The sequence below is a fragment of the Pelophylax lessonae genome (assembly GCF_965119305.1).
Source record: "Pelophylax lessonae genome assembly, chromosome: 8".
Taxonomy (NCBI): Eukaryota; Metazoa; Chordata; class Amphibia; order Anura; family Ranidae; genus Pelophylax; species Pelophylax lessonae.
In genome coordinates, this window is record NC_138775.1 from 167,779,534 (window position 1) to 167,802,499 (window position 22,966).

General features: G+C 45.4%; 1 protein-coding gene across 4 annotated transcripts in view; it reads left to right on the plus strand.

Annotated features, from left to right (window-relative positions):
- DENND1B (DENN domain containing 1B) overlaps positions 1–22,966 on the plus strand; it is a 383,468-nt gene that overhangs the window by 263,830 nt on the left and 96,672 nt on the right. For all 4 annotated transcript variants that reach the window (XM_082265591.1, XM_082265593.1, XM_082265592.1 and 1 more), the window contains one exon: positions 19,636–19,681. In XM_082265591.1, the coding sequence (XP_082121717.1) occupies positions 19,636–19,681 (46 nt within the window). The remainder of the gene's footprint in view (positions 1–19,635; positions 19,682–22,966) is intronic.

Genomic DNA, 22,966 nt, shown 5'->3' on the forward strand with positions numbered 1-22,966 from the left:
CGGTTCAGGTGAAGGTCTTCCTGCCGGATGACAAGCTCAGGAAGCTTCAGGAAGAAGTCAGGTCCCTTAGGGACAATCAGTGCTCGTCCCTCCGGACGTGCATGAGGTGTCTGGGATTGATGGTCTCGGCTTTCGAGGCGATTCCCTTCGCCCAGTTTCACACGCGGGGTCTCCAAGCGGAGGTTCTGCCCAGGTGGGACGGGCGACCGCAATCCCGGGATATCCAGATCGCATTGAGCCATCGCACCAGAAGGGATCTTCTGTGGTGGCTCCAGTCCCCGACGGTGTCGGGGGGCAAGTCCTTTCGTCTTTTCTCGTGGACGGTGATCACCACGGATGCCAGCCTGTCGGGTTGGGGTGGTGTTCTGGGCGTTCTGTCCGCCCAGGGTACTTGGTCGGAGGAGGAATCCTCCCTTCCGATCGGCATTCTGGAATTGCGAGCAATCAGTCTCTGTCTTCTACGTTGGACGGACAGGCTGCAGGGCCGCCCGGTTCGGGTGCAGACGGACAATGCCACAGAGGTGGCCTACGTCACCCACCAAGGGGGCACCAGGTGTGTCCGAGCGGCTCGGGATGGTTCCTTCACCCGGAAGTCTTCCAGATGTTGTGCGCGTAGTGGGGTTCACCAGCTGTGGACCTGTTCGCGTCTCGTCTAAACAACAAGGTGGGAAGGTTCGTGGCAAGGACGCGCGATCCTCGGGCAGACGCGTCAGCCGCGTTAGTGGACCTGTGGCATCGGTTTCATCTGATGTATGCCTTTCCGCCGATTCAGCTGCTGTCCAGGTACCTTCGCAGGTTGATCTCGGAACCACACACGGTGATTCTGGTGGCACCAGACTGGCCTCGCCGTTTTTTTGGTGCGCAGATCTTGTGAACCTGGTCGATGCTCCGTGGCGTCTGCCTCTTCGAGAAGATCTTCTGTCTCCAGGGCCGATATTCCATCCTGCCTTACAGTCGCGGCCTGGCTGTTGGGACCGAGGTCCTGTAGGATAGGGGTCTGTCCCCTGAGGTCATTCGCACTTTGATCACCGTTAGAAAGGCCCCTTCAGGGAAGGTTTACTACCGTACTTGGAAGGCGTATTTTGCCTGGTGTGAGTCCAGGGGGTATTCCCCTCGCTCATACTCGGTATCTAGAGTGTTGGCTTTCCTTCAAACGGGCGTGGACCAACGTTTGGCGTTGGCCACGATTTAAGGTCAGATTTCTGCGCTGGCCGTTCTCTTTCAACGCCCTATGGCGTCTAATCCATCGCACCTTTGTTCAAGGGGTGCGACATCTGGTCCCTCCTAGGAGGGAGCCTTTACCTCCATGGGACTTGAACCTTGTTCTGTCCGTGTTGCAACACGCTCCTTTTGAAAAGATCAGGGAGATCTCGTTGTCTATGTTGTCCAAGAAGGTCGCCTTTTTGGTGGCGATCACTTCGGCTCGCCGAGTGTAGGAGCTGGCAGCTTTGTCCTGCAGGTCTCCGTATTTGGTGATTCACTTGGATAAATTGGTTTTGCGACCTGACCCGTCTTTTCTTCCGAAAAGGATTTCGGAATTTCACCTCAATGAGCACATTGTCTTGCCTTCGCCTTGCGCGACGCCTAAGCATCCGAAGGAGGTGGCTTTGCGTTCCTTGGATGTTGTTCGGGCGATCAGGGTTTACCTGTCATCGTAAAAATCCTTTCGCAAGACGGATTCTCTATTTGTCCTTCCAGAGGGCCCTCGGAAGGGCGTGGCGACGGCGGTTTTTACCATCGCCAAATGGATCAGTCAGACCATTGTACAGGCCTATGCTTTGGGGGGGAAAGTTCCCCCTGTGCCTGTGTAGGCGCTATCTACCAGATGAAATGTAAACAAATCCGCGCTTAGGATAATTCTAGATTCCTGGTATTTAGTATTGGCTGCAGCCCACCTTTATACTATATTACTAAGAATATAGTGAGAATGAAGAGAAAGGAGGGGGAAGGTGTATGGCGCTGCCAAAAACTGCTGATGTTTCTATATGTCCAAAATTTAGGCGTTATAGATACATACAAAATAAATCACCACTATGAATAAAGTGTCCAGTGCATCCTATGTGTCTTCCTATTGAATGTGCAATACTAAAAGATAATACAAATAAATAATAAATAATTGTGCTGAAAAGTGAATATAGAATAAGTGAAATTTGGTATGATGAGAAAATTAGATGAAATGTATGAATTAAAAAATAGATAAAGGGGTGGATTTGTACAGAATAAAAATAAATATATAAAAAATATAAAAATGGATCCACTTAAAGTATGACTTAAATAAGGTGCACAATAGGTAGATAAATATTATAGCAGCAATGATACAAGAATAAATAAGTCCGTTACACCTAAGAAAGAACAAATAGTCCCACAATGCAAGAAAATTCCTAAAAAACTTGGCAAAAAAAGGTGACTTGAGTGCAGGTGTTCTGATGAAATATTAAAGGTGCTCAGGTATATGGTGACCGTTCAGTGCTCCCCGCACCCCTTGGACCGCACTCACCAGAACTATGTACCCCTGCAGGGGTATCAGGCCTTGTCTATAATCCTGGATCTTCTCCACTGACCATCAAAGTGGTTGGGTGGTCCGATTATCTACCCGAATCTTGTGAACCAGGTTCCTTGATGTTAGGGTCCGAAGGTGTATCGATATATGGGGGAAGAAGGCTCACATAGAGTAGTACTGCTAAGTTTTAAAATACTTTATTGTATATAAAAATTAGGTACTCACAAAGGGAATAGAGGGTAATGGCATAGAAAGCAATAATAGCGCACTTCCGGGACGCCGTGCGTTCCACAGGGCGGATGTGCGTTCCACTTAGGCGGATGTGACGCGATGACGCTCTACGTACGTTTCGTCGTGATGACGTCTTCAGGAGTAGCGTCATCACGCCATCTCCGCCTATTTATACCAGCATGGTAAACAAGGCTCGATGCGTGCTCCAATCGGAATGCCGGGCAAGACATCCAATAGAAAAAAGAGAGAGGACGCACGCTGTTGCCGGGTAGAACTATATATTTTGGAACTTAGTTCCCTAAGTTCCCTAAGTTCCAAAATATATAGTTCTACCCGGCAACAGCGTGCGTCCTCTCTCTTTTTTCTATTGGATGTCTTGCCCGGCATTCCGATTGGAGCACGCATCGAGCCTTGTTTACCATGCTGGTATAAATAGGCGGAGATGGCGTGATGACGCTACTCCTGAAGACGTCATCACGACGAAACGTACGTAGAGCGTCATCGCGTCACATCCGCCTAAGTGGAACGCACATCCGCCCTGTGGAACGCACGGCGTCCCGGAAGTGCGCTATTATTGCTTTCTATGCCATTACCCTCTATTCCCTTTGTGAGTACCTAATTTTTATATACAATAAAGTATTTTAAAACTTAGCAGTACTACTCTATGTGAGCCTTCTTCCCCCATATATCGATACACCTTCGGACCCTAACATCAAGGAACCTGGTTCACAAGATTCGGGTAGATAATCGGACCACCCAACCACTTTGATGGTCAGTGGAGAAGATCCAGGATTATAGACAAGGCCTGATACCCCTGCAGGGGTACATAGTTCTGGTGAGTGCGGTCCAAGGGGTGCGGGGAGCACTGAACGGTCACCATATACCTGAGCACCTTTAATATTTCATCAGAACACCTGCACTCAAGTCACCTTTTTTTGCCAAGTTTTTTAGGAATTTTCTTGCATTGTGGGACTATTTGTTCTTTCTTAGGTGTAACGGACTTATTTATTCTTGTATCATTGCTGCTATAATATTTATCTACCTATTGTGCACCTTATTTAAGTCATACTTTAAGTGGATCCATTTTTATATTTTTTATATATTTATTTTTATTCTGTACAAATCCACCCCTTTATCTATTTTTTAATTCATACATTTCATCTAATTTTCTCATCATACCAAATTTCACTTATTCTATATTCACTTTTCAGCACAATTATTTATTATTTATTTGTATTATCTTTTAGTATTGCACATTCAATAGGAAGACACATAGGATGCACTGGACACTTTATTCATAGTGGTGATTTATTTTGTATGTATCTATAACGCCTAAATTTTGGACATATAGAAACATCAGCAGTTTTTGGCTATCTACCAGATCTCTGGGTACGTCTTGGGCCTGTCATCTTGGGGCTTCTGTGGCCCAGGTGTGTAAGGCGGCGACTTGGTCGTCCGTTCACACTTTCTCAAAATTCTACAAAGTGGATGTTCAGGCATCGGCTGATGCTTCCCTTGGCCGCAACGTTCCTAGTGCAGCTGTGCCTTAGGGTCCCTTGTTTTGGGCCCTTGGCTGTTGGGATGTTTTTATCCCTAGGTCACTTGTGTTTCCTGGGTTTTGTTGCTGCTGTTGAGCAAGCTTTTTTTCATGTTACCAGGTGGTTTTCTTACCTTGGTAAGGTTCCCTTTCCTGATGTGGGTACTGCGTTGCTTTGGGCGCGTTTTTTTCCACCCCTCATGTCTACACTGCTATGGGACGTCCCCAATAGTGACGAATATAGAGAGGCGGCGACTGTCGGAGGACGTAAGAGAAAACGGAATTTTTGTAAAATCTTACCTGTAAAATTCCTTTCTCTGAGTCCTCCGACAGTCGCCGCCCCCGCCCCTCTTTTGGGGTTTATTTATGTACTCTACTGCTATTCTACTGAAACTGAGTTAGTATGCAGGAAGTGAGGAGGTATTGACTGAGGGGACCACCCCCTGGGGGTGGGATATGCTAAAAGCTTTGATATTAATATATTCTGTTGCCTAGCACTCCTACGGAGCAAAGGTCAATAACCCCAATAGTGACGAATATGGAGAGGCGGCGACTGTCGGAGGACTCAGAGAAAGGAATTTTACAGGTAAGATTTTACAAAAATTCCGTTATATAATGTTTGGGGGTTCTAAGTAATTTTCTAGCAAAAATACTGATTTTAACTTGTAAGCAACAAATGTCAGAAAAAGGCCTGGGCGTGAAGCGTTTAATAATGTTCTAAGAGGCAATTTATATAATTTTAATGTACACAACAGTTGTTAAGAAAACCCTATATCTGATCTACAGGCTTGTTTATCATAGTGTTAGTGTTCTCCTCTCAGCTTCTGACTAAATGAACAAGGGTTTTAATACTTTCACATTTCCTTTTTTTTTTTTTTTTACTTCTGGTGCCTTATCAGAAGGCAGAATGCATGTAAACCAGGTTAGAATAAAAAGATTTTAGTTCCTTCTAACCCAGTCATATTTTTACATGATATTTGCTTTCACCAAATCCATAGCTTCAGGGCTGTTGTCAGAGATCTAAGATAATGTCCCAATACATAAGAAATCTGTCTTTTCCAATAAATAGTTACTCTGTCTTTTCCAATCTTTACGCATGTGTTTGCAAGACGATATTCTGGTTAGCTAGTATAGAAGACCAAGGTTATTTTGGTGGCGGTAGTGTTGCATAAATTATTCCAGGTATACCGAGTTTTCCTCTGTTTGGAAACTATAATGTACACCAAGCGCCTATAACATTATGACCACCCACTATAACCCATTGAAGGGTGAACTCCACTAGACATCTGAAGGTATGTTGTGGTATCTGACACCAAACTGTCAGTAGTAGATCCTTTAAGACAAGTCTTGTAAATTGCAAGGTAGGGCCTCCATGGACTGGACTTGTTTTTCCAGCACATCCCACAAATGCTCAATTGCATCTAGAGAATTTGGAGGCCAAGCCAAAACCTTAAACTCATTGTTGTGTTCCTCAAACCATTCTTGAATTCATCAGACCAGGCTACCTCCTTTCATTGATCTGTGGTCCAGTTCTGAGGCCCACCTGCCCATTGTTGGTGCTTTTGGTTGTGGTCAGCATGGACACCTTTACTGGTCTGTGGCTACGCAGCCCCATATGCAATAAACTGTGATGCACTGTGTGTTCTGGCGCCTTTCTATTGGAATCAGCATTTGAGCTACAGTAGCTCTTCTATTGGATCAGACTACATGGGCCAGTCTTCACTTTCCAGTTGCATCAATGAGCCTTGGCTGCCCATGACTCCGTTGTCAGTCTTCCTTCCTTGGACTACTTTTGGTAGGTCCTGACTACTGCCGACTGTGAACATAAGAGCTGCAGTTTTGGGGCCAAATTGCACTGTAAATCACATGAAGGTAGCACAGGAAATCTCCAGCTGAAATTAAAAATATCTGGATGGTGCCTGTAGCTACAGGCATCATCCAGATATCTCCACTTCGAGTCCAGGACATCATAGGATGTCCTATTGGCAGGAAGTGGTTAAAGAACATTAATTGTTCTCAAACTGTTATAGGTAAAGTTCCTCTTTATGTTTGGAGCATTAAACAAAAATGGGCAAAAAAATGGGCAAAAATGGGTCACTTCTGCGGGTGGCGGAAGGGGATCCCACCCCCCTCCCGCCGCCAACTCTCCCGGGCTCTCCGGTCCCATTGTGAAAGTCGGAGAGATGCGGCCAGCTGCGATGGCTGCCTGGGACAGAAAGAGAGGAACTGACATTGTTCCCCTCTCCCTGGAAACCGGGAGCGACGAGTTTTCGTCACTTTCGGTTCCGCTCCTTTGTTTACCAGGCCATTAGCGGCCAGAGAAGCAGCCGATCTGACCAATCTCGCCACCTCTCCCGGGCTCTCCGGTCCCATTGTGAAAGGCTGCATGGGGGGCCAGAGGAGAGATTTGGGGTCTAATAGACCCCAAATCTCTCCATAAAGAGGACCTGTCACAACCCATGCTGTCACAAGGGATGTTGTTAAAAAAGAAAAAATTTGTTTGAAATAATAAAAAAAAATTAAAGCACCCCGTCCCTCTGTGCATATACGCAAAAGCGAATGCATACGTTACTCCCGCACACATATACGGTATGTAGATGGTGATCGCACCACACATGTGAGGTATTTTCGTGAACGTCAGAGCAAGAGCAAAAATTCTAGCACCAGACTTCTTGTGCCACTCTAAACTGTTAACCTGTAAAGGCGTTATAAGCATCGCCTATGGAGGATTTTCAGCACCCTAGTTTGCCGCTATTCCATGGGTAGAAGCAATTTTAAAGCATGACGGTTTAGGTATCTATTTCTGGCAATGCCGATATATCAGGGGCCGATATGCAAAAACTGTAGCTGCAGACTTTTAATAAACAGACACTCATCCGTCCAGGGATCCAGTGCCATCCTCACCTGGGCCAGTTCTTTACTAGTCTTCATGTCCCTGGCAGCGACAAGTCAACTGTGGAAAGCCAGCTGTGACTCCTTGCCACTTTATGCCTTTCTTCCCACTGGGACTTGGCCCACTCTTTCTACAACCATTCACTCTCATCCTCACTGGGCACACTTGCTCTTCTAACTACACGCACAATCAGGCCCAGACCGTTACAGCCCTGGCAAACTGACGACACCAGAAATCTCAAAATACAATTCCTGCCTACATGCTGCCAGACAAACCTACTTTGTCACTCTTATTTATTCCTTGTCATCCAGTCCTCATTGGCTCTTCTCTACCTTTTTAACTCTCTGCTTTGTCCCCCACCCCATCTACCGACTAACTCACTCACTGCCCAAGAGATTGCCAATCACTTCAAAAACAAGATTAATGCAATAAGTGAGGACACCTCCACTGTACAGATATCTTCCCCACTTAACACACCTTATGTGACAGCACAGTCAACACTTTCCTCTTTTGAACTGACTACTACCAAACTTTTCTCAGATGCCCACCCAACCACTTGCCCCCTTGGATCCTGTTTCCTCAAACTACTACTGCTCCCCTCTTATTTTGTCCTTTCTTTGCTCTTCAATTTCTCCCTATCTACTGTCACCTTCCCCTCCCCTCAAAAGCATGCACAGATCACTCCCATGCCTAAAAAGCCCCTACTGGACCCCACCCACCTGAACAACTTAAAACCCATCTCCTTGCTCCCATTCACCTCTAACGTTTTAGAACACTTAGTCTACAACCATCTTAGCTCCTAACTCACTGAAAACAACCCTTTTGACCCTTTACAATCTGGCTTGCTCTCACAGCACTCCACAGAAGCTGCCCTACTAAAACTTACTAATGACTTACTAACTGCTAAAAGCAATGGCCACTACTCCATAATCTTACTACTAGACCTCTCTGCAGCCTTTAATACTGTTGGCCACCTGCTCATTCTCAATAAATTCCACTTCCTTGGCCAAGATTCTGCTCTGTCCTGGTTCTCCTCCTATCACCATGCTCTTTCAGTGTTACCTATAACTCTGTCTCCTCCTCTCCACTTCCTCTTTCTGTAGGGGTCCTGCAAAGCTCTTTTCTCGATCTACACCTCACTTGATTTTGATCACTTGATAACCTTTCACAGCTTCCAATATCATCTCTACGCTGTGATGCCCAAATCTGTCTCTCCACTCTCCACCTCAAACCTTCTTACTCCTCCTGCATTATTAACTTACTAACTGACATTTCAGCATGGATGTCGCACCACTAAATTTCTCTAAAACCGAGCTGATAATAATCCACCCAGCTCGTGCCCCCCTCCATTACTTTTCCATAAAGATCAATAATGCAACATTCCCTCCCCTCACACCAGGTGTAATCCTAGATTCTGACCTTTCCTTTCAGCCCCAAATCCAGCTGTCAAAATCTTGTAGACTTCACCTCCATAACGTCTCTAAAATTCGCTCCTTTTAATCGAATGAAACCACCAAGCTACTCATTCACTTCCTTGTTATCTCTCGCTTTGACTATTGCAACTCCCTTCTCATAGGCCTACCTCTCCATATGCTATTCCCTCTTCAGTCAATCATGAATGCTGCTGCCAGACTGTAAGAGACGCTCAGTGCGCGTGCCCAGGCACACGGGAAGCAATGTGCGAATGCGCATGCGCCAATGCGCGGACACGCGAACGTGCGTACGCAACGTGCGCACGCAATTGGCGCCAAACGGCCTATTTATACCAGGCGGTGACAGGAGCACATTGCTGAGTGGTCTTTCAGCTTGTGTTCCTGTTTACCTGTGCCCTGACCTGCTTGTGGATTTCCCGTTATACCGACCCGGCTTGCCTTTTGACTCTCCTTGGATTCCTGCCTGCCTTGTGACCTCAGCCTGTGTTTGACCCTGCCTTGCCTTATGCCCTTGTACCTTGCTGCCAGACTGTGTACCGACTTCGGCTTGTATCCTGACTCCGCTTCTGCCTCACGTTCCTGTACCCGTGCTGTCCGGCTGTTGACAACCCCTTGGCTTGTGTTCCGATTTCGCTCCTGCCTTCTCATCCAGCATCACCGAGTTCCAGCTTCAGGTGTTCATCCGGTGATCCACAGCCATCAGTCTTCTGCCAAGACATCTCCTGCTATTCCGGCCCTCGTGCCACTCTGTGTCCTACACCGCCTGTCATCTCTATCAGGGGTGTTGGACAGGAGGTGCAAGAGAAGCCCCCTCTACAGCTTGGTCTCCACCAGGTACGTGATAGTACCACTCAGCCAGATGTCGGAGACCGAAAGAGGGGCTTCACCTCTAGAGACAGTATGCCAGCAACTTGCTTCGCTTACCCAAGCAGTCAAATCCTTGCAAGAGGGTTACTTCCAATTAGAGGGTCGCATCCAATCCATGGCTTCTACCCCGGCAACCCCGGCACCTGGGTCCTCCGTGCCCGAACGGGCTCTATCTACACCTTCAGTGGTTTTGCCACCACCGGAACCTCGGGTACCTGCTCCAGAACGATTTTCGGGTGACCGACACAAATTCCGGGCTTTCAGGAATTCTTGTGAGCTATACTTTGCCCTGCAGCCACGGACTTTCTCACTTGAATCCACCAAGGTGGGGTTCGTAATCTCTCTACTTCTCGGAGAGCCGCAATCCTGGGCCCACCGTCTCCTGGAACAAAATGATATAGCCTTGAACACCATCTCATCATTCTTCGAAGCGATGGCGCAGCTTTATGACGACCCCCAGCGATCTGTTACAGCCGAAGCAACCCTACATACACTACAACAAGGCCGCCACCCTGCTGAGGACTATGTCGCTGAATTCCGCAGATGGGCTTCTGATACAGGCTGGAATGATGCAGCCTTACGGCATCAATTCCGTCTTGGCCTATCAGAGGGCCTTAAGGATGAACTTGCCAGAGTGGGTACGCCTGATTCTCTTGATGACCTTATTAGTCTTACTATCCAGCTTGACCGCAGGATCAGGGAGCGAAGAGTGGAAAGAGCTGGAAGTTCCAGACCTACCTGGATGTTGCCTCAAGTGCCGTCACCTCCGGCTTTTCGTCCACCTGTCGCTTTCCCCACAACCTCCAGTGTGGAGCCCATGCAACTCGGACTTTTACGTTCTCCACTAACCACTGAGGAGAGATTGCGAAGACGCCGGAACAACTTATGCCTCTATTGTGGGGAAGCCGGACATTACCTTCAGACCTGCCCGGTGCGGCCTAGTAAGTCTCAGTTTGCTTTTCCTTCTTACCTTGCAAACAGTTCTGGGAAGGATCTGTCCACTCACATTACTCTACCTCTCTCACTACAGATTCTCGGAAAGACCATCCAAGTCCCAGTCATTATTGACTCCGGCGCTTGCAGCTGTTTCATGGACAGTGACTTTGCTCAGCGTCATCAGATCCCTCTGCAAGCGAAAACCCGTCAGTTATCTATCCATCTAGCTGACGGATCCCATCTCAAGTCCGGGCCTATAACCCAAGAAACCTGCCCATTACTGGCTATCTCTAATAAAGGCCACCGAGAATACTTGTGCTTGGATATTATCCCATCTCCTCTGTTCCCTATCATTCTCGGTATCCCATGGCTACAAGCACACAATCCTCAGATAAACTGGAAGTCAGGAGAAGTGGCATTTCCATCCACCTATTGTCAACAAAACTGCTTCCAGCCCAGTCCGGGGAAACCTGCATCACTTTTGGGCCTGCAACTTGATCCCTCTGCATCCCAACTTGTGCCTGCAGCTTACCATGAGTTCTTGGAAGTCTTTGATAAACAGAAAGCAGACATCCTACCACCTCACCGGTCGTATGACTGCCCAATTGAACTTTTACCAGGTGCTGAAATACCGTTTGGGCTTATCTTCCCCCTCTCTGAACTAGAACTTGAGGCATTACGCCTTTACATCGACGAAAACCTGAAAAAAGGCTTCATCCGGCCCTCTACGTCCCCCGCAGGGGCTGGTATTTTCTTCGTTGAAAAGGATCATTCTCTACGCCCCTGTGTTGATTATCGGGAGTTGAACAAGGTTACTGTCAAAAACAGATACCCCCTGCCCTTAGTTCCTGAACTTTTCCAATGTTTCAGGGCAGCCACGGTATTCACAAAACTTGACCTACGTGGAGCATACAACCTAGTACGGATCCGTGAGGGCGACGAGTGGAAGACCGCCTTTCGCACAAGATTCGGCCACTTCGAGTACCTTGTCATGCCCTTTGGATTGTGCAATGCTCCAGCTACTTTTCAGCATTTCGTAAACAATATTTTCAGAGACTTCCTTGATTTGTTTATGATTGTCTACCTTGACGATATTCTTATCTTTTCAGGTTCCATTGAAATGCACCGTGAACATGTCAAGAAGGTTCTCGGCCGCCTAAGAGACCATGGATTATACGCAAAGGCTGAGAAATGCGAGTTTGAAAAGGAATCAATCCAATTCTTGGGACTCGTCATTTCCACTTCTGGGATCTCCATGGACCCCCAAAAGGTCAAATCGATCCTCGAATGGCCCACTCCCACAGACAGGAAGAACACACAAAGGTTCATTGGCTTCGCTAATTTTTACCGCAAGTTTATCAAGAACTTCTCCGCCATTATGCTTCCAGTCACCCAGCTAACAAGGCAAGGCACCCGTTTCCAATGGACACCGGCAGCACAAGCTGCGTTTGACCAGTTGAAGATCCTATTCACTACTGCACCTATCTTACGACACCCAAATCCCGCTCTGCCCTATGTTCTCGAGGTGGATGCTTCAGAAAATGCCATAGGTGCCATCCTGTCACAGCGTTCAGGTACGAGATCTCTTCTTCATCCTGTTGCCTTCTTTTCCAGGAAACTCAGCCCAGCAGAAAGGAACTACGATGTTGGAGACCGGGAATTACTGGCCATCAAGGCGGCCTTGGAGGAATGGCGCTACCTATTAGAAGGAGCATCTCACCCTATCCTGATCTTTACCGACCACAAAAATCTGGAGTACCTCCGAACAGCTAAGAGACTGAAACCACGTCAAGCCAGGTGGGCACTGTTCTTTTCTCGTTTTACCTTCCATATCACCTACAGGCCAGGCTCCAAGAATGGCAAACCTGATGCACTTTCCCGCATGTACCCAGAGGACGAAGAGTGTCACCCAGTAGACACAATCCTGCCATCCCAAAGTTTTCTACTTTTGCAAGCGGATCTGTTAACGCAGCTGAAGCAGGCATCCACAAGGGATGTTTTACCATCAGGTATGTGCCTTCAGGAACAAGAAGGTCTGTTTTTCTATAACCAAAAAGTGTTTGTACCTCCAGGTCTACGTGCCAAGATCCTCGGCCTGTGCCATGATCACCCCTTGGCAGGGCACTTTGGGATATCTAAAACGGTTGACCTGGTACAACGGTCCTTTTGGTGGCCTGGTCTGAGGTCCGACTGCCGTAATTATGTTAGCACCTGTACAATCTGCATCCGGAACAAGAATGACAAGGCCAAAGCCTGGGGTTTGCTAAGACCTTTGCCCATTCCCAAGAGGCCTTGGGAAATGATAAACATGGACTTTATCGTTGAGCTCCCTCTGTCTGAAGGATTCACGACCATCTTTGTGGTGGTCGACAGACTAACAAAGATGGCCCACTTTATCCCTATGTTGGGAACTCCCTCAGCAATGGAAACTGCCCAAACCTTCATCAAGGAAGTGGTTCGGCTCCACGGGGTTCCTAGTAATATCACTTCAGACCGAGGGGTGCAATTTACTTCGAGATTCTGGAGAGGCCTTTGCAAAACATTAAAAATTGACACGTACTTTTCCTCAGCTTATCACCCGCAAACAAACGGGCAAACGGAGCGTACAAACCAGACCCTGGAGCAGTACCTCCGGTGTTTTTCATCTTTCTCACAAGACGACTGGGCATCACTTTTACCCCTAGCAGAGTTTGCATATAATAACGCAGTGCATTCAGCCACGGGTCAAGCCCCGTTTTTTGCAAACTATGGGTACTTCCCAGCCTTTATGCCTGACGTAATACCTGATTCCTTGGTTCCCGCAGTCCAGGAAAAAGCTACATTTCTGCAAACCAACAACAAATTATTGCAAGATGCCATTGTCAGAGCACAGCAAGACAACAAAAAATTTTTTGATAGGAAGAGGAGGGGAGATCTAAACCTCAGACCGGGAGACAAGGTTTGGTTATCCTCTATCAATCTAAAACTGTCATGTCCGTCTAAGAAACTGGGGCCTAGATATATCGGTCCATTTTCTATTAAGAGACAAATCAATCCTGCTGCCTATGAACTTTCACTACCGGAAACATACAGAATTCACCCTGTTTTCCATGTATCCCTACTGAAGCCTACCAGGCCCAATCCATTTCCTGACCGAGAGTCGGATCCACCTCCGCCTGAAACTATTGATGGCAATGAAGAATACGAGGTTGAAGCAATATTAGACTGTAGGAAAAGAGGAGGTACTGTCCAGTACCTAATTAAATGGAAGGGCTATGGCCCGGAAGAAAATTCTTGGGAACCAGAAGCCAACCTCCGTGCTACGGATCTAATTCAAACCTTTTTTCAGCTTCATCCTGAGAAGATGTTGCAGATGGGCATCCGGAGGCCGCCCATTGGGGGGGGGGCAATGTAAGAGACGCTCAGTGCGCGTGCCCAGGCACACGGGAAGCAATGTGCGAATGCGCATGCGCCAATGCGCGAACGCGCCAATGCGCGGACACGCGAACGTGCGTACGCAACGTGCGCACGCAATTGGCGCCAAACGGCCTATTTATACCAGGCGGTGACAGGAGCACATTGCTGAGTGGTCTTTCAGCTTGTGTTCCTGTTTACCTGTGCCCTGACCTGCTTGTGGATTTCCCGTTATACCGACCCGGCTTGCCTTTTGACTCTCCTTGGATTCCTGCCTGCCTTGTGACCTCAGCCTGTGTTTGACCCTGCCTTGCCTTATGCCTTGTACCTTGCTGCCAGACTGTGTACCGACTTCGGCTTGTATCCTGACTCCGCTTCTGCCTCACGTTCCTGTACCCGTGCTGTCCGGCTGTTGACAACCCCTTGGCTTGTGTTCCGATTTCGCTCCTGCCTTCTCATCCAGCATCACCGAGTTCCAGCTTCAGGTGTTCATCCGGTGATCCACAGCCATCAGTCTTCTGCCAAGACATCTCCTGCTATTCCGGCCCTCGTGCCACTCTGTGTCCTACACCGCCTGTCATCTCTATCAGGGGTGTTGGACAGGAGGTGCAAGAGAAGCCCCCTCTACAGCTTGGTCTCCACCAGGTACGTGATACAGACTCATCTACCTCACCAACCTCTCAGTGTCTGCATCCCCTCTGTGCCAGTCACTCCACTGGCTTCTGATTGCCTATCAAATAAAATTCAAAATACTAACAACAACTTGCAAAGCCATTCACAACTCTGCCCCAAGCTACATCACCAATCGTGTCTCCAAATATCACCCAAACCGTCCTCTCAGCTCCTCTAAAAACCTCCTGCTCTCAAGCTCTGTTGACTCCTCCTCTCATGCTCGGACTTCTCTAGAGCATCTCACATCCTCTGGAACTCTCTACTTCAGTCTGTTTGGCTATCTCCTACTTTGGCTGCCTTTAGGCGATCCCTAAACCTCATCTCTTCAGAGAAGCCTATCACTCCTCCAACTAACTGAACTTTTAAAACTTCTATCAGCTCATTTCCCACAGTTAAAACCTCTTGTACCACTTGCCCCACCCTATTAGATTGTAAGCTCTTTTGAGCAGAGCCCTCTTAACCCTCTTGTTTTTTATTGTATCTGTACTGTCTCTCTTTATATCGTAAAGCGCTACGCAAACTGTTGCGCTATATAAATCCTGTATAATAATAAGTTGGAGCGGGTGCTTGCCAAAACCAAAAAAAATTCCAAATATGATGGAGGAAAGAGAAGGAAGAGCGGACCTTCCCCTTTTGAGTTAATGGGGAAACAAGGTCAGTTAAATTCAAAGCCATGGTTGCTGTTGAGAACATTTTTTACTCGATTTCTTTCACTTCAGGTGTCCAGAATTTCAGGATTACAAAAAAGCCAGTAGTTCAAATAAATACCTTTCAAAGCCAGACTGGCTTTGGGAATGATTTAATAAAATTGGAGCTCTCAGAATCTGGTGCAGCTGTGCATGGTAGCCTATCAGCTTCTAACTTCAGCTTGTTCAGTTAAGCTTTGTCAATAAAACCTGGAAGCTGATTGGTTTCTATGGAGAGCTGGACCAGGATTTGCACTCTCTTTTAGTAAATCCCTCCCTTTTGTCTTTTAATTATTTTAGGAGAGAAACTTGTGAGACACAAACATTCCAAATACTTCCCTCAAACCATTGACTTAATTTCAGTCAGTCTTAGCAAGTTATTTGTTTATCCACTAGCAGTGGTGTTGTCATGATCATCGTCCTTTTTTCTTTAACCTTCCCCCATCCGCGCTACAGCCTATATACGGCTGCAGCGCGGACTTGAATTTTCGGGAGGCCGTTTTTAAACGGCCTCCCAGTGACACGCCCCCCGCACGCTCCCGCGAGCGCGCTGCGGGGGAAATCTGTGTCGGGCGATCACAGATCGTGGTGAATGGCCAATCACAGCGGCCATTCACCACGTGATCGGGCCGTCCAATGAGCGATGATCTCATATGTAAACATATGAGATCATCTCTCATCGCCGGTGCTCCTTCCTCACACGGAGCCTGCAGTGTGAGGAAGGAGGGGGAGCCTCACAGCGCCGGGGACACAGGAGAATGTAATCAGGGCACTGATCACCAGTGCCCTGATTACTAAAGGTAAAAACACACACACAGTGCCCCCCCATCAGTGCCCACAGTGCCCGCCATCAGTGCCCCCCATCAATGCCCACAATCAGTGCCCATAGTGCTGCTAGTGAGTGCCCATCGGTGCCTGCTCATCTAGGCACTGATGAGCACTGACTGGCAGCACTATGGGCACTGAGTGTGGGTGTGGTGCTGCCCATCAGTGCCGCTCATCAGTGCCACCCGTCCAGTGCCATCCGCCAGTGCCCATCAGTGCCGCCTATCAGTGCCCATCAGTGCCGCCTCTCAGTGCCCAGCAGTGCCACCTCTCAGTGCCCAGCAGTGCCACCTCTCAGTGCCCAGCAGTGGCACCTCTCAGTGCCCAGCAGTGCCGCCTATCAGTGCTCATCAGTGCTGCCTATCAATGCCTATCAGTGCCGCCTATCAGTGCCGCCTATCAGTGCCGCCTATCAGTGCTCATCAGTGCGGCATATTAGTACCTCCTCATCAGTGCCCATAAGTGCCACCTCATCAGTGCCCATAAGTGCCACCTCATCAGTGCCCATCAGTGCAGCCTATCAGTGCCGCCTCATCAGCGCACATCAGTGAAGGAGAAAAATTTATTTTCAAAATTTACTCGCAGAAAATAAGAAAAACTTTTTTTTTTCAAAATTTTCTGTCTTTATTCTTTTTTTTTGTAAAAAATAAAAAACCCAGAGATGATTACATACCACCAAAAGAAAGCTCTATTTGTGTGAAAAAAATGATAAAAATTTCATATGGGTACAGTGTAGCATGACCGCGCAATTGTCAGTCAAAGTGTGAGAGCACTGAAAGCTGAAAATTGGCCTGGATGGGAAGGGTGTTTAAGTGCACAGAAGGCAAGTGGTTAAAGTTTAACTTGGTATTAATTTTAAGTAGATTTGATCATTAAAAGCAAACCTCTGCTATACTGTTTGGTTGAGAAGTCATTACATGTATTCCTGATGATGATTCCTTCTATATGAAACTGGAAAATCACGTGGCAAGTCTTTGGCTCTGTAGAATGAAAGCAAATATACTAACAGCCCATTTAATGTATAGTGGGATCCTTTATTCTTTAAAGTTTGGTTTCTTGCTGCTAAATTTGCAGTTATATTCATACTTCATTCCCTAAGGGGAAGGGGACATAAGTAAAATTATACTGTCACTACATCAGTGTGGTCTGGGACATGTGGGTGGTCTGTTCACTTCTAATAACCACACAAATTAATTTGTTGGTGCTGCATCTTTGTTAATTATTTTAGTACAGAGATGAATTGTTTAAAAAAAGGATTCAGAAAGCTTCAGATTTGCCTACAACTGTCTTATATCTCTTCGGTTTGACTTAATTTGGACAGATCAGCAGCCAGGGAGTTTGAATCAGCTACTTTTCCGTGACTTATTAGTCCTCTAATTAAATTTGGGACATTCCAGCGACAGTTATAAATTGGCATTCTGGCAGTGTAGAGTGAAGACACAAAACACCCTGTCTTTGGTCTGAGATGGGGGGCCTAACCCTTTCTGCATGCCGCATTTTCAAGCTTTCTGTGTTAGAAGACACACATGATAAACAGAGCAGTAACCATTTCTTTCTAGTATAAAGGCAGTACGTTCTGATGTTTGCTGGTAACAGATAGGATGATAAACGAATTGCTTTCCTGCAACTCTTTTTCCCTAATCTTGCATAAATATTTCAACTTTACTCATGTTATAATTTGAGCGGCAACAAAAAGAGCCGTTTTATCTAAAATGGCTACAAAACAGAACTTCTTATAATTCCAATGGAGCAGCATCCGTCTGTAAATTACATCCACAAACTGAGGGATTTAAAGTACCGTTCCTGTATGGAGCCACTCCCCTTCTCAGCATATAGTAGGTGAGCTAGTATGGCCATATAAAAAATGCTCTGCTTCTAAGATACATTGAACGATATTCTGTATATAGGAGAGATGAGATGGCTGCTTTTGATCCAATCACAGCCTAAAATAGGTCTTAGATGAGGTCGCTTTGCTCAGTTGTAGTGTAGCTTGCAATTAAGTCTGAGACCTGGCTGTTGTATCTGGCAGGGATGCCTGTGTCATAAGCTGAAATATGGATTGGTCTATGAAGACTGTCTGAGGTTCAGCTTTAAGGTTGTCAGACATTGGACTTCATGTTCACTGCTCTGGCATTGGAAGTAAATAAGGAAAAATAGTTTACTGGTTAAAGTTAATACTGTTCCTTATTTAAAAACAATATCCTAGTTAGTCTTTTAGACCAGCATTCTTTAACAAAAACCATATGTTCATCCATGCACTTGTTGTAAGGCCTTCAGAAGCAAGGTGTTTCCTTTGATAAGGTTTCTTCTCTTTAATTTGAAGCATTGGAGCAGAATGGAGTAGTGTAATGGAAACTATATGAAAGAAGGTAGCACCTCTGCTTCATTCTCCATGATCATGTACATGGCTTAAACAAAAACATTTTTATTTTTATGTAATATTTCCTTTACAAAAATATAGGGCCAACATATCACACACAGATTTACCACAAACAATTCAAGTTACGCTCTGTCCCTGCAATCTATTATCCTACCACTCTCCTACACAATCCTTAGCAACACTGGGGAGATGCAAACTAACCTACCTACCTGCCTTTTTGGATTGTGGAAGGAAGTCCAGTGCACTTGGTCGAAGCCTATAGGGTTTGGTTTACTAAAACTGAAGAGTGCAAGATCTGGTGCAGCTGTGCATAGTAACCAATCAGCTTCCAGTTTTTTTTTATGTCTAAACCTAATTAAACAAGCTGAAGATAAAGGCTGATTGGCTACTATGCACAACTGCATCAGGTTTTGCACTGTTACCTTTTAGTAAATTAGCCCCATAGAAACATGTGAAGAACATACACACTCTTCGCTATGTAGATACTGTCCATGAAAGCCAGGTCTGCCAAGGGTGCTAACAACTTATCCACCATGAGTAAAGGGCTTTATGATTTAGTTTAAAAAGGTATTTGAAAATAATTGATGTTATTAAAATTATTTAATTATTTAAAAGAGTTTTTTTTAGTCTGTAGGGGGGAAAAAAATACAGAAACTACATATACTGTAGCTGCTAACTTTAAAAAATATAAGGGCACTTATATTTTCAAGGATCCAGTGTCGTCCCCACCCAAGCCGGTTTTTTACCCGTCTTTGGGTCCCTGGCACTGGTATGTCTAGGGTAGAAAGCAGGCTGAGCATGCGGGTATCGCACTGGGCTTAGTGAATAATCCTTCAGCCTCTTGGGACCTGTGACGTGCCTCAAGAGTTTGCGGGCAGGGAGGGAAGACCACTTTCAGTGATATCACTGAAGTATATCCATTACCATTTACCACCACATGAAAGCCCATTTTGTTCTGAAAAAACAAGATATAATTCACTGGAAATGTACAAGTTTACTAGCGCATATCAAAGTTGCAAAATTGTATTCAAGCGTTAGGATTTTTTTTACCCTCAGTCACGAAGGGGTTAATTTGCTGATAACCAAATATTTCTTATCACTGTGGATGCATTGTATGCAAAGCTGAAGCATAGCAGCCATACTGTATACATACACAGGAGTAGAGCCAGCCCAACTCCACTGGATGCTGAAAAATAACCATAATGCAATGATTTTTTATTGTTAGTTGTCTTAGTATTTTTCTGGTCAAGTAATCTTTATCTTTTTGTCGTTTGTTTTGCAGTGCCCCTATGCCTTATCTGATTGGAGTTCACTTCAGCCTTTTGGAGGTATGAAATTATTATACCAGCACACATACCTAGATGGACCGATGCTGCAGCTGTCCCCCGCCAGCTCTGAGACCTGAGTGTTCAAAGATGGCTAATCACTCAGTTCTTGAGTCTGCTCTGAGCACAAAGCAGTGACAGTCACTGCTGTTTGCTCTGCCCCTCCAGCGCTCACTGGAACGCCGGATTGTGAAAGAGGCTGAGCCAGCGGTCCAGGTTTTGGGGGGAATTCAACATTGTCAGGATCCCTGCAGAGCCCAGACCAGCTTTGTAATGTCAGCTGACAGCGGGCTTTAGCCTGCTGCCAGTTGAATTTAAGTTACAGGAGTGTAGAACTAAGAGGTTTGGCTATACTTCTCCTTTTAAAATGTGACTTGTCTGTCACATAAAGCTTACATTTTCTCTACAAATACAGTGGCGAAAAGCATTATTTGATCCCCTGAAGATTTTGTAAGTTTTTTCACTTACAAAGAAATTAAGGGTCTATAATTGTTCTCATAGGAGTATTTTAAAGAAGGTGCTCCTAATGACAACTCGTTATGTGTATAAAAGACACCTGTCTACAGGAATCTCTTTCTTCCAATCAAACATCACCATCATGTGCAAGACCAAAGAGCTGTCAAAGGAAGTCAGGGACAAGATCATAGACCTGCACAAGGCTGGAATGGGCTACAAGACCATCAACAAGAAGCTGGGTTCAGAAGGAGAAAACTGTGAGTGATTATTCACAAATGGATGAAATACAAAATAACCATCATTCACCCTTGGTCTTAAGCTTCATGCAAGAGTTTGCCTCATGGGGTAAGTATGATCATAAGAATAGTGATGGATCAGCCCAAAACTACACAGGAGGAGCTTTTGAATGATCTCAAGACAGCTGGGATCACAGTCCCGAAACAAACCATTGGTGACACAATACGCCGTTATTGATTGAAATCCTGCAGCACCCACAATGCCCCCCCTCCTCAAGAAGGCACATGTACAGACCCGTCTAAAGTTTGCCAATGAACATCTAAATGATTCAGAGAAGGATAGAAAAAAAGTACTGTGGTCAGATGAAACCAAAATTTTGCTATTTGGCATTAACTCGACTTGCTGCGTTTGGAGGAAGAAAAATGCTGACTATGACCCTAAGAACACCATCTCTACAGTCAAGCACGGAGGTGGAAACATGCTTTGGTGCTGTTTTTCTGCTAAAGGTACAGGCCAACTTTGCCGCATTGAGGGGCCAGTGGAAGGGGCCATGTATTGTAAAATTTTGGATGAGAACCTTCTTCCCTCAGCCAGAACACTAAAGATAGGTCATGGATGGGTCTTGCAGCATGACAATGACCAACAACATACCCCAAGGCAACAAAGGAATGGATAAAGAAGAAGCACATTAAAGTGGAAGTAAACCCTCATCGTTTTCAGCCAAGAAAGCCATCTTGGCCCCTGATTAATCTTCAACTGCCATGATGCTGCACATGTGATCAGTTACAACACCAGACACTGGATAGTTTGACAGTTTGGTTGATAGCACAACTAATGTGACAGTTAGCATTTCCGGCATGCCGGGAATGTAACTGTTTTTTTTTAGCTATTAAATCGATGGGTTTACTTATGCTTTAAGGTCATGGAATGGCCTAGCCAGCCTCCAGACCTTAATCCTATAGAAAATTTATGGAGGAAGCTGAAACTTTGAGTTGCCAAGCGACAGCCAGGAAACCTTATGGATTTAGAGATCTGTAAAGAAGAGTAGACCAAAATCCCTCCTAAGTACTAAGTCGTGTTATATATCAAATACTTATTTTACTTATTTAGAACATTTATATCATGTGTTTTTTCTAGATGTTTAGTTGATATTCTGCCTCTATAATTTAAAATACACCTATGATAATATTTATAGACCCTTCATTTCTTTGAAAGTGGGCAAACTTACAAAATCTGCAGGAGATCAAATAATTATTTTCGCCACTGTAAGTATAGTTCTATATTTTACTGGGAGACTACTTAGGTTTTCTGTGTTTTGAAGCGCTTACAAGCGTGAAATCTGTTACTTTTTATGTTCCTGTCATACATGTGATGTGATTTTAATACTTCAATAAAGTTACCAAGGAGTGCAGCAATATTCCAGATTTTTGCATGTCTCTGGATGTAAACTCTATTCATGAAATTTGACCTGGGCACATATACCTTTAGTGTTTACTTCTCTCTCCCCAAAGCCCTGAGTCCCGTGTCTTTCTGCTGCTTCGTTCCTCTGTTATCAGCATGAAAACTTCTGACAAGTTCTCCGACACTGTGGATAAAACCAGCTGAAAATTTGTTTTGGGAAGGTTGCTATAAATAGATTAGCAGAGAACTTATCTATTCACAGCTCTGCAAATATCTTTGTTCCCGTGCCTATGTGGAAGGGGGGTGTGTGTGTCTTTCCTCCAATCAACTGTCACACAATGTATGCCAAGACTCCCCTCCAACTGCTGAAAGAGGAAGTAAAAATTCTAACACAATGTACACTTTCTAAAGAATATAGAAAGTTGAAGACAGCAGATATACACGTAAAACTTATGTAGGGAGATTTGTTTCATTTTTTGCATCATCTGAGGCTGTTCACTTCACTGGGTATAGGAAAGGGTTTACATCCACTTTAATACCCTTTTTGGAGCCTATTGTGGTTAACCTAATCTTGTTTAAATGCTTGATATTAGAGTTGATTCCAGAACATTTCTGCATACATTTTATATTTACTGTATGATTTGATAACCCAAACTCTGAAGCATTTTGAGCCATTCAAGAATAATGGGCTTAGCGGAGCCATTACTGTACAAGCATGGTGAAAGTCCCAGTTAAAGTATATCTGTGAACCTTTACCTTGTAAAACGAATCACATAATCTATGTTCTCTGCTGCATAAGGGACTTAGAAGGGAGGGGTTAGAGAAATATGAGCATACTGATCTTCCCAGGGAATGGCTGTGCAGGGAGGCTTGCCAGCACAAGTGTTTTATGAATGTGCGGTTGATGCCTTTTTGAGGCTCATCTTCCAGGGCGTTCTGCATTTTTTTTAATGCACGTTTTTGATGCCTTTTTAATGCATTTTGTGTTTTTTGGATGTGTTCGTGTTGCTAGGAGGAAGTTGTCATGCAGGAAAACACACCAAAAATGCATGTACATGCGTTTTTAATGCAATTACAATAAAATCCGTGGAGCTGAAAACGCACTGTGCCGCGTGTAACAAAAAAAAAAAAGTCCCTGCCCCTTTCCTAAAACTGCACTGGTAAAAATGACCCGTGGGAACTAATGTTAAATGG